Below are 14,891 nucleotides of genomic sequence, written 5' to 3'. Positions count from 1 at the left end.
GACAGTACTGACTTTGAGGGACCTTAATGGTCTGATTCCGTATAAGGCAGCTTCATGTGCTCACAGTTCTGTGTGCTGCTGCTCTGTTCCAATGAAGAAGAAAACTTGGTTTTTATATGCCAATTTTCTCTACCTTTTAAGGAGAATCAAACCGGCTTACAATCTCCTTCCCTTCCCCTCCCTCAACAGACACCTTGTGAGGTAGGTGAGGCTGAGACAGTTCGGAGAGAACTGTGACTAGCCCAAGGTCACCCAGCTGGCTTTATGCATAGGAGTGGGGAAACCAACCAGATTAAGAGTCCACAACTCATGTAGAGAAGTGGGGAATCAAACCCAGTTCTCCAGATTAGAATCCACAGCTCTTAACCACTAGACCATGCTAGTGGGGCATCAAAAGAGTGGGGCCTTTCACATCACCTATCACCTGATCTTTTTTTAATTGGAGATGCCTGAGCCCTTCCACATGCCAAGCAGATGTTCTACCACTAAGCCTCTAACTAAGCAGACTACAGTTCGCTCAAAAGAATGAAATGATTATGAACACACAGTAGTAAATCTAACAATTTTTGACACGATTAAGAAATCATATAAAACCTACCAATTCTTATCCACTTCGGCAAGGCTGTTCATCAACAACTGACACACAAATGGCACAGTTGATGCCACCTGACCCGTGTGGGTGAATTTTAACTTGGCATAAGCAGAGCCATCTTTAGGTTTCTCTGGCTGAAAATGAACCTTTGTACCCTGGCAAGTTTTTATGCTGGCTCTGCTATTCTAAAAGGACTATTGTCAAAGGAAACAAGCCCTCCGTCTTTGGGTAATGATAAGATGGTACAGAGTAGAATTTTGAGTTACCCTCCCTGTAGCTACAAGAAGCTAGATACAGTTTCTAAGCTGCATGAATGCGTCAATACTTGCATATGTCTGACTGGATGGGATAATCTTTCTCTTGCAGTTCTTCCCTAGCTACGCTGTGATGTCATTAAAACTATAACAGTTGTATGCATTAGAACAGGGGTCCTCAAACTTTTTAAACAGGGGGCCAGTTCACTGTCTCTCAAACACTGTTGGGGGCCGGACTGTTTCGGGGGAGGAGGAGGCGGCGCGAGGGGGCTCTCCGGAAAAGCATCCTCCTTACAAGCCCGGGCATTCCCCCTGTAGTGGTTAAGAGTGGTGGTTGGGAGCAGGGACTCTAGAGAACCGGGTTTGATTCCCCACTCCTCCACGTGAGAAGCGGAGGCTAATCTGGTGAACCTGGTTGGTTTCCCCACCCCTACGCACGAAGCCAGCTGGCTGACCTTGGGCAAGTTACAGCTCTGTTAGCACTCTCTCAGCCCCACCTGCCTCACAGGGAGTCTGTTGTGGGAGGGTATGGGAAGGGGATTGTAAGGCAATTTGAGTCTCCCTTTAGTGGTAGAGAAAGTTGGCATGTAAAAACCAAGGCCATTTATTCATGGAAGGGTTTGCCTTGGATTTGCCGCTCTCCAGGTGCACATTTTCCCCATCCGAATTCTCCAAACTCTCCCCTGGGGTGGGGGTGGGGGGAATTTACTTTTGAGTTCTGAGAATTCGGATGGGGAAAATGTGCATCTGGAGAGCGGCAAATCCAAGGCAAAACCTCCTGTGCATAAATGGCCACAAGTCTTTTTCTTCTCCCTGGAGATATGCCCAGCCCCCCCCCAAGGGGCCCCTACAATTACCTCCAGGCCACAAGGATACCCCCAGGAGGAGACAGAGCCCCGAGCCGTGAGAACGCTGCCAACTGTGGCCAAAACAGGAATGCCAGGACAGGAAGGGGGCGACTGGGCGGCATGCGAGGCAGCAAGACGCCTCGCGCACCTCGGAAAGGAGGTTTTGGGCCTGGGAGGGGGAAGGGGGCGACCGGGCGGCACGCGAAGCAGCAAGATGCCTTGTGTGCCCAGGAAAGAGGTTTTGGGCTGGAGAGGGAGCAGGGAAGGGGGCGACTGGGGCGGGAGGGAGACTTCCAGTTGTGCGTACACAGCCAGGAAGCCCAGAAAAGCTCTGGGGAGGGGGGCAAGGGGGGACTGGCTTCCTTGGTCCCCGGGCCGGACAAAAGCCCTCTGGGGGCCGGATCCGGCCCTCGGGCCTTAGTTTGAGGACCCCTGCATTAGAACTTCCCTGTCTTTAAGTGACTTAGACTAGGTGAACTTCTCAGCTCGAGTTTTTAATAAAAGGATGACTTTAACAGCTCTGTTTTGTTTGGAGTACATCAACCCTCGCTGGAACCTGCAATAAATTCCCCGTCACTGGTCGCCCTTGTTGGCTCATATGCGACTGCTTGACCAATCCCCTTGTGAATTTCTTTAATGCAGAAAGCCACCAATTACAGACTCAAGATTCTGAATAAGCTCCCTGCTGACTAATCTTTCTGGGGGTGGGCAACGCATGCAACTGTATCAATAGCTACTACCCAAAACAGGGATTAAGGACTCTTTTTCCAGTCTACAGAAAAATGTGGTAGTCCTTATATTCACAGAGAGGGAAAATAACTTTAGATGATGCACTAGGTGGCAACTAAACAGAAGCCAAACTGGGTCCCTGAGGGGGGCATGTAACCCCCATAAACTGAGTATCATCAGAAGATCATCCTGTTCTGGTTGTGGATTCCCCTTCTGGGTCGGGAAATGGGATATTTCCCAAAATACACAGAAATTGTTAGTAGCCAAATTTGATCCATGGAAAAAGTTCTGACACAACAGTAGCGCAATACCAAGAACAACCAATATTACAACCGTGAGCACACGCTTATAATTAGTGGTTGCACTATATTCCCAATAGATCAACACATTCAGGTATTCTGTGCATATGCACCAGTTCACTTATATTTTGCCACCACAAATGTAAAGTACACACTACTTCCAGCAGCGTACCTGGGCCTGGATTCCTCAGTGATAGAGTTCCTAAAATAACTTCTATCTCCTGCTGCAAAAATAAAATAATATTTTAGTTCAATATACACCAAGGAGATAAGCACCAAAAGCACTATTACACTGTGCCCTGTACATGTACATTGGGGCTTCCAAATTTCTTAACATGATAGTTTGGGGTGAGATGAAAGGAAGTTTCCATTCCATCCTGCGTGGGTTTTTCCCCCCATATGAAATGTTTAAGTCTTTTGAGCTTCATACATATTTGTGGGAATTTTCACACCCAAGGCTTACAGCAACTCTTGGTTAAATAGAATTTGCAGTATAAATCACAAGATAGCTGGTCAGAAGATTTGCATTACAGAATATATTTCCATGTTCTCTCCCATTTACGTAAACAAGCACAGGACAGATTCAAAAGCAATTTAAGCGTCATGTTTGAAAATTTCCCACTGTTATGAAAGTATACTGAAGACAGGCATTTAATGTAGATCAGTATTAAGGGCCATGTTGGTTTTACCTCCTCATTACAAACCCAGTGTAAGTCTCAAATGTGTCAACAGTTTTAAATCTACAGCTGTATAAACAGTTAGTCTATGAGCGCATTCCTAAGAGGAATGCCTGCGCCGGGCTTAGGAGGCAAGCTAGTGGCGTTGCCTCCTAAGGAGGTTTCGCCCGGCACAAAAAAACCATGCAACCCTATTTTATCTCCATTTTTATCTCACAAAAAATAAAAGGGGGCATTCCCGAGCCAAAACGACTCAGGAGGCCGCCTAACGGTGGCCCCGCCCCCCCAGCCGGCGCCGGAACACCCCGGGGACGCCGCCATGGTCATGCCCGGCATCGGACACCGGCGGCAGGCTCCATCGGCTGCTGCGGCAGTGTCCGGAGACTGGCGCCCGGCCCTGCACGCCGGCACTGGGGCCACAATCGCGGGCGGGCACCTCTTATATGGCGGCGCTTTGGGCTCTTGTTCCGGCATGGGCTGTTGCCGGCCTCCAAAGGGCTTTGGGTGCAGCCGCCGGCACAGCTCAGGAATGGGCTTTAAGTTCTTTAGTGTTGCACAAAGCCAAGACAGGAAATTCTTAAAATCAGAAAAGTTTTTTTTAAATCACAAATAGTCCATTGTGTAAAGCTTGCAAAACCTAGGAGCAAAGGAGAAGCCACAACCTAGGCACAGACCTCTGTTAGTGCTTTACCTCCTGGAGCATCTTTCTTGCCTCAAGAAGGACAATGTGGCAACCATTTCTCAAAGGCATTGAATGGCCCTTACAAAGGAAGGTGGGCCAACCACAGCTGTTTCGCAACCTGGTTTGCCATAATGTCTGCACAGAGCCATTGTATTTCCTCGAGTCTTGCCACGATCACACCAAAGAGTGAACTCAATGAACTCAAGCCTCACGATCCCTTTGTGCCCCGTGTTGTACCTGTGGTAGAGGTGCAGGCTGGGGAAGAGCTGGGAGTCTTTCACTGTGGGGGCTGATATGCAACAGATCATCATCAGGGTCACTCCCATTGTCTTGAAAGAGGAGGGGAAATCCCAGAGTTATTTCAAAGGAAAATGTTTCACACACACAAATACACTGTTTCATGTGCAGGTTAACTATTCCTGTTTGGAAATGCCAACATAAATGCCATGTTTCTCTACTTTCAGGTGCTCGTCATGAGACCTACAGGTCTGGCTTTGGTGTTTCCAACAGGGAACCTAAACTCTCTCCCTCACACACATCTCTTTCAAGGAGATTGGTCCATGCCCACAGCTGTCTTTTAGGGTCAAACATCAGGAGCTGTGTTAAAGGATTTCAAAAACGTAGCGTGATCCGGTGACGGCAGCTTTAATCTTTAATGGTCCATCTAAATGCCACAGTCCCTTACCTAACCACAGGAGAAGAACAATTAGTCATTCCACAAAGCCTTAAGGGGCTAAGGAACAGAGGAATATATAAGACATATAAAGCCTCCAAGAAATATGAACAATATTTGATCAGTTGACTTGCATACAAATCTTAAGTACAAGTTCTGATATATGAATGCCCATTGAAAACCTTAGCGGATCGCAGGAAGTCAACTGCGACTTGACGGCACTTTACACACAAAAAAAATATGACAAAGCTGTGACCAACCAAAGTTTGGAACAAAGGGATACATCTGCGGAGTATTAAGTGATCCAAAAACAACAAAGACGTTTTAGCATATGCAGTTTGGAGCAATGTGCATGCCTGTTTGAGAGCATATTCCGTTTCATCTCTAGGTTTCTCTCATTCTCACAGCCCTGCTTCTGCATTTCCAGGAAAAACTAAGCAAGCTCCACTTAAACAGAACAAAAGACTCCCTCTTGTGAATTTGTTTCTTGCAGCCCAGTTGCCCTTACTTGAATTAATAGGGGGGACAGCTTCTTGTGCCGTATTGAGCTGGATGATTTTATACACTTGATGAGGATCAGGATCTTGCATGGAACTCAGTAACTCAAACCTCTTCGTACTCTTCAAGGCATTGCGGAAGTTGGTTTTCCATTTGGACGGGTTTGATGAACCTTCCTTATACTTTCCGCTAACAATAGCCCACTCCTTCCACAGGGACAGGACAATAAAAGACAAGATTGATGTGAAATAAACATAAACAGGACTTGCTAAAATATACCAGATGTTAGCCATTGCTAGGAAAACTTCGTTAATAAAATAAATGTCTCCAGCTCATAAAGATCACCTTTTTAGTAAACAGAAATTAAGGCAATAATCCAGAAAAATTTAATCCCATGAGATAGCAATAAAAGAAATTTCCTATCACGTCACTAAATAATTTAGAAGAACTGCATACCTCAGAAGAGTTTACACATTCAGTATTTCCTTCAGAAGTATACTCTACCCAAACATTCAGAAGTAAATTACCGTTAGACCTACTGTAACAACAGAAGTTCAAACTAAATTGAATGTCTCCACTATGAATATTTTAAGAAGTAAAAAGCAGGTGTATTAAAAGTAAGAGAATATCCCTAATATTAAGAAAGCAATCAAAATTAATGAGATTATTAACAGATCACTGCTTTGTGCTTCCAGTTAAGTGCCAAGATCTCTTTCACATTCTATAATCTTTTGGTGTATCATTTCAGAATCAGCTTTGCTTAATCTCATTAAATAGCAACTGCTGGAACAAAATTTAAAATGGGATCTATAATAAAAAGTACATCTATACTTGTAATATGGAGAAATAATTATTATGTAATATGGAGAAATAATTATTATTGTTGTAGTTTTATTTGATGCCAGTTTTAACAGAACTTGATGAATTGGATTTCTTATTTGGGAGTCTAATAAATCTGAGGGCTGGATAGATCATGTTAAAAGTGTTCACATGGGATCAACTGTTATAAAGGGTAGGGCAGAAAGATCCCCAATGTCTGCTTTCCCCCCCGAATAGACATTTTTAGTTGAGTGGCTAAGGAGATCACAATCCTATATATGTCCATTAAACCTATATATGTCCATTAAACCAATTTGAAAGAATAACCAAACCCAAGTATTTGTTGGCCCAAATTTATTAATGAAGAGAGAATCTGTGCTTGTTCAAAGAGACAACCCAAATCGGTAGCCCATGTCCTATTACACTGTGACTTGCATGCGCTCCCACAAGAGAAATTTCTGCTACCATTACTCAAGGATAATGTAGCACAAACAGATGTGGGCTTAGTGTGCTACCTATTAAGGGACAGGGACGAGCATACAACATTGACGGTAGCAAGATTCCTGGAAATCTCTCTAGGAGCGCCGCACCAAGCTCCTCCACAGAGTTAAGCACTACTGAAAGTACACAGCACTTTATGAATTACAGATTGTAACTATTTATTGATATTTTATCATTTATATACTGCATTTTAATGACTGAAGTACTTAAAAGTTTTATGTCAATAAAGGTTTGAATGAATGATTCCTCTCAAAAATATAACAGACAAGTTCACATTCTAATGGTATGGCATGCCTGTTAATATTTGAAAATGTACATAGGATGAAAGTTTCCCTTGCTGACTGTTCCAGTAACTCCCTCACAGATAGGACACCAACGACTTCCGGGTCGGAGAGAAACGGCGGCGGAACGCGTGAGAATCATGCTCCGCCGAAGGGCTATGGGGGGGGGGAGAAAGATCCCCCCCGTGCTAAGCAGCACCCCTCGGTGAAAGAGGGGGTGCGGAGAAGGTGTAGGCGAGCGCGCTGTCCTATAAGCAATCCCTACTGAGAAATCGGCGGGGTTCACTCGGACGTGCTGCAGCTGAGAAGCAGACGCCATAACTTCCCTTGCGGGCAGCCGGGACGAGCCGCGGAGATTCTCCGATCTTAAAACGACTGCAAGTATTTTCACTCTCATTTTTATGATAATGCACAACTGAGGTGTCTAGCAGGATTTGCTAGGAAATAACCTTTTTTATCATCTACTATAACTCCAGTAACAGGATCTGAATTGAACTTGGCTTTTTGCCAGCTGGATCGCGCAATTTAAATTTCAGCTGTGCCAACTACAGAAACATAACAGGATGGCATGGGGTAAACGTTTGGAAAGAGATGAAGGTCTAATAAATGTCTCAATCCAGAAGCTAACTGTTCTCTAAGGTCTGGATATCATACTACATTGGAGATTCCATTTACTGTTGGAAAGACACTCATGTTGATTTACTAGGTGTTTGCCCATCACCCCTTTTTTTTGGATTACAAGTATAACAGCTCAGGACTAATGGGAGATGAGAAAAAAGAAAAGCATCCTAAAGAGCTTTTGAAACAACAGCAACTGCAGCAGGCTTCACATCAAACAAAGAGAGCTTCTGTTTCCAATATAAACTTGGTGTCAACAGTTTCATCTCCCCCAACAGCAGCCTCTGGTTTGGCTAAGATGGCACCTAAACCAAAATTACCTGAAGATAGTCATCATCTCATGGAGTGAATTGAGAGTAAGTCTTTACAAGAAAGTGCTGCCATAAAAGGAGTTAATCAAAATACAGTTGCCATTTCTGCTTTAAAGGACTCAATCACCTCTTTAACCCTAAGACATGACAAAGTGGAAACTAAATTACAGAAATGTGTTCAAGATAGCAAAGAAGTTAAGAAGAAGGTGGACACTCTGGAACTTTCAATGGAATCGAATCAAGAGAGAAGAAAAAAAGAGGACCCTATTGCTATGCTGGAACTTAAAGTTAAAGAAAATTATATTCACATACGGGAGCTTAAAGAGTCATCTGAAGGGGCAGACTTAAAAGGCTTTTTAAAAGTACAGAATTTCTTCAAGAAGATCAAGATGTTATTGAGGATATGATTGTGACAGCTTACAGAGTCAACTCAGCTTATGGTAGAAACAACAAGGTTCCAAGAGACTGTCTGAGCCAGCTTTTTTCCAGAAGCCATCGGGATCTTATTTTGAACTAAAAGCTCATTCACAATAGATGGCGTTTCTTCGAGAATTATGAAGGAGATTCCTACCAGACTACTTAGAAAAAGAAAAGATTTTGCGGAGATTGTGGAAAGGCTGAAGCTTAATGGTATTCAACATAGATGGGAGTATCCTCAAGGCATATCCCTCTTTTTCAAAGCAAGAAGATACAAGATCACAGACACCCTTAAGGCTGAACAATTCTTGAGAAGATATGCTAAAGATCTTCCAAAATCTTCAAAGCAGCCTGTTCCAAGAGACATACCAGAAGAGGCCAAATCTGAACAAGCATCTGGAGGTGTTCTTCCAGCAGAAACACCAGAAGAGGAGTCTCTTTCAGAAGAGAATGATGGCTGAGCTGTTTTATTTTTACAGGGACTGATGATGGGGGGGGGGTTAATTAAGTATTAAAATATGGGGAAAGTAAGGATGGGAAGAATTGTAAACTGACATGTTAAAAGTATTGTCATGGGAGAATTCAAACCATTAATATTCCAACAAGAGGAGAAAGGTATTTTATCATTTACAAAAATCTAAGGCCAGTTTTAGAAGTTTTACTTAATAAGATTAGACAAGATGATAACATTGTAGGTATAAGAATTGGGAGAAATCATTGTAAGGTTAAAGCATATGCGGATGACTTAGTGTGTATTTTGACTAATCCTAATTGCCAAAGAGAAAAATGGAATAATATTGTAGAGGTCTATGGAAAGCTTGCAGAATTTAAAATAAACAGGAGCAAAATGAAAATTTTGGTAAAAAAATATGACTATCACAACAAGCAGATTTAACTAGTAAAACAGGGTTCATCATTGAATCTAAAGTTAGGTATTTAGGAATATGGTTAACTTCAAATAACCTTAATTTATTTCAGAATAATTATGTAAAAATTTGGCAACAAATTGTTAAGGATTTTAAGCATTGGGAGAAGATACCTTATTATTATGGGGACGGATTTCAGTAATCAAAATGATGGTATTACCAAAGATGCTTTTTTTATTTCAGAATCTGCCGATTATAAAAGGAGTAAAGATTTTTAAAGTTTGGAAGAAGGAAATGTTGAACTTTTTATGGGGAAAAGAAAGACATAGGATAGCTTACCACAACTTAATTGAATTAAAAGAAACTGGAGGCTTGGGTCTTCCAGATTTAAGAATGTATTATGAAGGAGCTTGTTTTGGTTGGTTAAGGAATTGGATATTATTAGAGAATCCCAGATTGCTTGAAATGGAAGGTTTTAATATAAGATTTGACTGGCATGTATATTTATGGTATGATAAAGATAAAGTAGAGATTTTAATTGTAAGGAATAGTTTATTACAGATTTGGAAAAGGTATAAAAGATGTTGGGAAATCAAAACACTAGGGTGGATTAATCCTAGAGAAGCATTTATGAAAAGGGGAGCCCAGCTTAATTTGGATATAGGTAGTTATAGGGATATTATTGAGGATAGTGGTGATACTTGGATTCTTAGAACAAGAGAAAAACTTACGGTAAAATCGGAGATTGGTTTATGTATTATAAATTAAAGGATATATTCAATAAAGATAAATTAATAGGTTTTAATAGAAATAAATCCAAATTGGAATTAATATTAAATATGGGAAATAAAGGTCAGATAGCAAGGATGTATAAATTTTTAATTGAAACAAATTTAGAGCAAGAAAGGATTAAACCAGTAATGATAAAATGGATGAGAGATTTGGGGTATAATATTAATCTTGAAGTTTGGGAGAGATTATGGAAAACATAATTTAAATTTACAATTACTAATGAAATGAGAATTTATATAAGATGTTTTATAGATGGTATATTACGCCAGTGATGGTTAGCAAATTTAAAGCAGGAAATACTGATTTATGCTGGAAATGTGGACTGGAAAATGGTACTTTTATGCATGCCTGGTGGGTTTGTAAAAAAATCAAAAAGTTTTGGAGAAAGGTAGTAAGGGAGACTAATAATTTGATTAACATTAAAATAAAAATGGATCCAGCTTTTTGTTTATTAGGAATCCCTAAAGATAATATGAACAGGAATGATGGAGTCATATGTCAATATAGTTTTGCAGCGGCAAGGATTACTATTGCAAAATCCAGTAAGCTAGTAAATAGACTAATTAAGGACTGGAGAGAAAAGTTATGGTTATATATGCGGATGGCTAAATTAACAGATTCCCTTCATGGGAAGGATGTGGAAGAATTTAAAATGATGTGGTCAAAAGCCTTCGCATACTGGGACAAGCTGGCAAAAATGAATTTTATTAATATAGTGAAAGAGTTGTAGATTCAATTTTTGGTAGTCTAGATTGTTAAAATATTGTATTAATAAACTGCTTAGACACTTCTCCGGAAGTTCAACACGGTGGTGGGAGGGATTAAGGGTACACTGGTGGAGGGTGGTGGGAATGAAAAAGGTAGAACAAATGTAATAAGACTGTAAAGAATGTATTTTGGGTTTCTTTAATTTTTTACATATATGTCATTCTTATTACGTAGTTTTCTATATTGTAATATTTCTTTTCTTTTTTTGTTTGTATTTTTCTTTATGTTGGAAAATATAATAAAAATTCTATTAAAAGCAAACAAACAGATAGGACACCAACTAAGCTAGGCAGGCATTAGTGGGCTACCCTCACCTCAAGACCATAGACTCTCCCCATGCAAAGTCCATACTCCTACCATGTATACAAGTTCACACAGAAAACTACCGAATGGCAGTTTCAGGATGTTTTTCAGGGGCAGGTAACTTTGCATGTTACTGCAAATAAGGGCTTTGCACACATGCCAAAGACTGAGTTTTGATTACAGCAAGGGCACAGAACTAGGCTGACCATATTTTCTTGAGGCAAAAACAGGACAGGGGTTATGTAACATTAGTGTAACCCCATCGGAGCACTTTTTCTATGAGAATTTACCCTGCCATGCCTGCACGCAGCATAAGAAATGTCAAAACTGAAGGAAACCAAGAAGATGAGTTAGTTTTTATATGCCGACTTTCTCTGCCACTTAAGGGAGAATCAAACCGACTTACAATCACCTTCCCTTCCCCTCCCCACAACAGACACCCTGGGAGGTAGGTGAGGCTGAGAGAGCGTGACTTGCCCAAGGCCACCCAGCTGGCTTCATGTGTAGGAGTGGGGAAACAAATCCAGTTGACCCGATTAGCCTCCGCCGCTCACGTGGAGGAGTGGGGAATCAAACCCGGTTCTCCAGATCAGAGCCCACCGCTCCAAACCACCGCTCTTAACCACTACACCACGCTGGCTCTCCAGGTGCAAAATGGGACAACATTGACATTTTAACTAAAAAGACGGGACGGGCGGGAAATAGGATAAAAACGGGACTGTCCCGTTCAAAACGGTACATATGGTCAGCCTACACAGAAGAAGCCATTCCTAGTGAAAGCGATTCATACCTGGAAAATCCTGTAATCCTCAGCCACAAGACTCTTTCTCGAATTGTGTTTCCAAGGGATGCGAAAGGTTGTGTGATTCTTGTCCAGCCAGCATAAGCCCTGATACGCTCTACTGTCGATTTGATTAACCAGCCAGTCAAAGAAACGGAGCTTCCTAAAAATCAAAGATGCTTGAAGTGCAACAGCTCATGCGAAGTGGTCCGAGAAAATAGTCAAGACGTACCTCTGGCAAAATAAAGTTCTTACACAAAGAGGTTTCAGAACTTCAGAAATCAATGCTTTGGCAGCTCAGGCCACAAAAACCTTTTTTGTTATAGCCCTACAGATGCTACAAACAGACTGCAGAGGAACTGGTCATTGGACTGGGAGCCTCTAGAGCTGGGGGACTGCAGCTTAGCGGGATATGGATTTCGCTGTTTGAAAATGAAGTCTGAATCTTAACGGGAGTTAACTGCATTCTTCAGTATTGCCACAAGGTCACGGAAATAGCATCCAGCTAGAGGAGGATCTTGCACAAGGTTTAAGGAAATGACAGCATGGTTGTATTTTATTATGCTAATTACAGGATCCCAAAGAGCCCCGTTGGCGCAGAGTGGCAAGCTGCGGTACTGCAGTCCAAGCTCTGCTCACGACCTGAGTTCGATCCCAACGGAAGTTGGCTTCAGGTGGCCAGTTCAAGGTTGACTCAGCTTTCCATCCTTCCGAGGTCAGTAAAGTGAGTACCCAGCTTGCTGGGGGTAAAGGGGAAGGCACCGGCAAACCACCCCGTAAACAAAGCCTGCCTAGGAAACATGGGGATGTGACGTCACCCCATGGGTCAGGAATGACCTGGTGCTTGCACAGGGGACCTTTACCTTTTTTAATCACAGCACTGCAGAATTATCTTTGCAGTACATATGATATTCTGCACATTGGAGATCTTATTTCATTTCAACACAACAGTGATCTCCAGGGATTTGAGGTCTTACTTTCCTCGCCTGTAGTTTCATCCATCAAAAAAGGATGAGATATTCTCTGTAGGAACCTTCTACCCCAGGAATACAAGGCTAGACTGTTCATTTACACTGTAACCACAGCATTGTACTGGTTTATTTCTAGTTTGTTCAGAACAGAGCACACTTTTCAGGCAATTTTAAAATGAACAAAAGAATGTTCACAAGGAGGCAACCTTGTAGTCATTGCAAATTCCAATGAAGACTAGCAGTCTTTCCCTTAAGATCTTATCTTAGACGGGAGGTGCAATGCTTAATATCCTATTGTTAAGTTTTGTGCGTAGATTTTTTTTATTTGCCCAAAATTAACAGAACTCTGTAGTCGCACACTTAAGACCACATACTCCCATCATTCATTCGTCACTGTGTGTGTGTAAAGTGCCTTCAAGTCACAGCCGACTTATGGCGACCCCTTTGGGGGTTTTCATGGCAAGAGACCCTGGTATTCCTTGGTGGTCTCCCATCCAAATACTAACCAGGGCTGACCCTGCTTAGCTTCTGAGATCTGGCTAGCCTGGGCCATCCAGGTCAGGGCCCAACAGTCAGTACATCATTTAAGTACTCAGATTCAGTACCTCTTGTGCTATGCCTGTCCTAAAGAACTCTTTTCCAGACTTCAGTGTGCGAATGCAGTGGCTAATTTGTGTTGCTGCTTTTAATGTAATTCATATGATTTAAAAAAAAGGTTCTTAGGTATCCTAAACCAGAAAAAGACAGAGGTGCTTTTTCTTTATGAAAAATGCACCAAGCACACAAACTACAACTGATAAAGCTCCAACAAGCACTGTTCAGACATATGCCCATAGCGGGTCTCAACCCTCCCCACCCCTAATTTAATAATCAGGAACACTCACTTTTCATTTGCTGATGCAGACATTATGGCTTGGGAAAAATTGAAGTATGGTGGACTGCGTACACTTCTGGATGTCCTCTTGCATAAGTGTGAAACACCCCCCAGCAGAACCTCTAGAAACCTAGAAGGGTAAAATGATTTTAGCAGACCTGGAGATTCAGCGTGCTTTTAGACCAGGGGTGGGGAACCTTTTTTCCACCAAGGGCCATTTGGATATTTACAACATCATTCGCAGGCCATACCAAATTATCAACTTTAAAATTAGCTGACCAAGCCCCAAGCAGGCAGCTGCCCCAGATGACCCCCTGGGGGGGTTCGGGCAAGCAGGCAGGCATCCAACCGGTGGTGAACTCGCCCACCTGGTGGCACAGAATGGTCTGTTGCACCAGCCGGGCGTAGTCGTCCAGCCACATGCTCCTGCTCCGCAGGGTCGGGGCTGGATTCTTTAGCCGGCTCCTGCTACCTCCGCCTGCAGGGATGAAATGAGGACACACTGGCTAAGAACTCACCTCCCCCCTGCACATTCTGGCCCTGCCCCCTTAAACCCCTCCATTGTCGCCACTTCCGCCCCCAGCCCTCTTGTACTACAGAGGGAATATGTTTCTCCATGGCCTAGGTGGGAAAGGGTTAACACAGTTTCTCGGGCGGTCCTAGCAGCTCCATAGCTAATGACTCTTCTGCAAGAGGGAAAAAAGGTTCATTTTCTCGGCAAAACAAACTCACATCAGCCTTGAATAGAGTGTATTCCTGTCTGCAGGAGGGGGCGGATCACCAGTCTTAGATCCTTCTGAGCTAGAGATCTGACAGGACCCACAAAGGGCCAGACCAAATGATTTCGCGGGCCTTAAACGGCCCCTGGGCCTGATGTTCCCCACCCCTGTTTTAGACAGTGGAACATAATTACTGTATGGCTGAAATAATTACTGCATGGTATGAGAATAGGATATTGACCATCTTGTGCTAGTACAGCCCGTAGCAGGAGGGGTTTTTACCAGGCCGTTACAGCCACCACCTGTAATACAAGTGAAGCCAATGTCATACAGTTAGGAAGGGTCTTGGTTCCGTGGTGCCTAGTAAATAGGCTGCACCTCCATGTGGAGGTGGGGAAGGGAATTCCAATAAATCGGGAGTGCAAAGGGCAGTTCATGAGTCACCTTGCCCCCAAAAGTGCTACAGAATATGCCCATTTAATTTTTTTAAATCACATGTCAAGTCAAACCCCTGGACCAGGCTGATGGCATATCTGTGCACTTATACCCAGTTCTTCTGCAATCACAGACATGGGGAATCTTTTTATAGCAGAAAGAGAATTTATTTTAATATATAGA

The 14,891-nt window shown here is 42.7% G+C and overlaps 1 protein-coding gene across 1 annotated transcript in view; it reads right to left on the bottom strand.

The window, feature by feature from the left end:
• The window catches only part of IRF7 (interferon regulatory factor 7), a 30,831-nt gene extending 17,183 nt beyond the window's left edge, over nucleotides 1-13,648 (bottom strand). The window contains 7 exon segments of the mRNA XM_056850886.1: nucleotides 2,895-2,946; nucleotides 4,319-4,410; nucleotides 5,263-5,458; nucleotides 11,719-11,872; nucleotides 12,082-12,090; nucleotides 13,565-13,602; nucleotides 13,604-13,648. Coding sequence (XP_056706864.1) covers nucleotides 2,895-2,946; nucleotides 4,319-4,410; nucleotides 5,263-5,458; nucleotides 11,719-11,872; nucleotides 12,082-12,090; nucleotides 13,565-13,602; nucleotides 13,604-13,648 — 586 coding nt within the window.
• Between the last annotated feature and the right edge of the window lie 1,243 nt (nucleotides 13,649-14,891).

Source organism: Euleptes europaea, chromosome 6, assembly GCF_029931775.1.
Source record: "Euleptes europaea isolate rEulEur1 chromosome 6, rEulEur1.hap1, whole genome shotgun sequence".
NCBI lineage: Eukaryota > Metazoa > Chordata > Lepidosauria > Squamata > Sphaerodactylidae > Euleptes > Euleptes europaea.
Note: the sequence above shows the minus strand (reverse complement) of the source record. Positions and strands in the feature narration are given on the sequence as shown.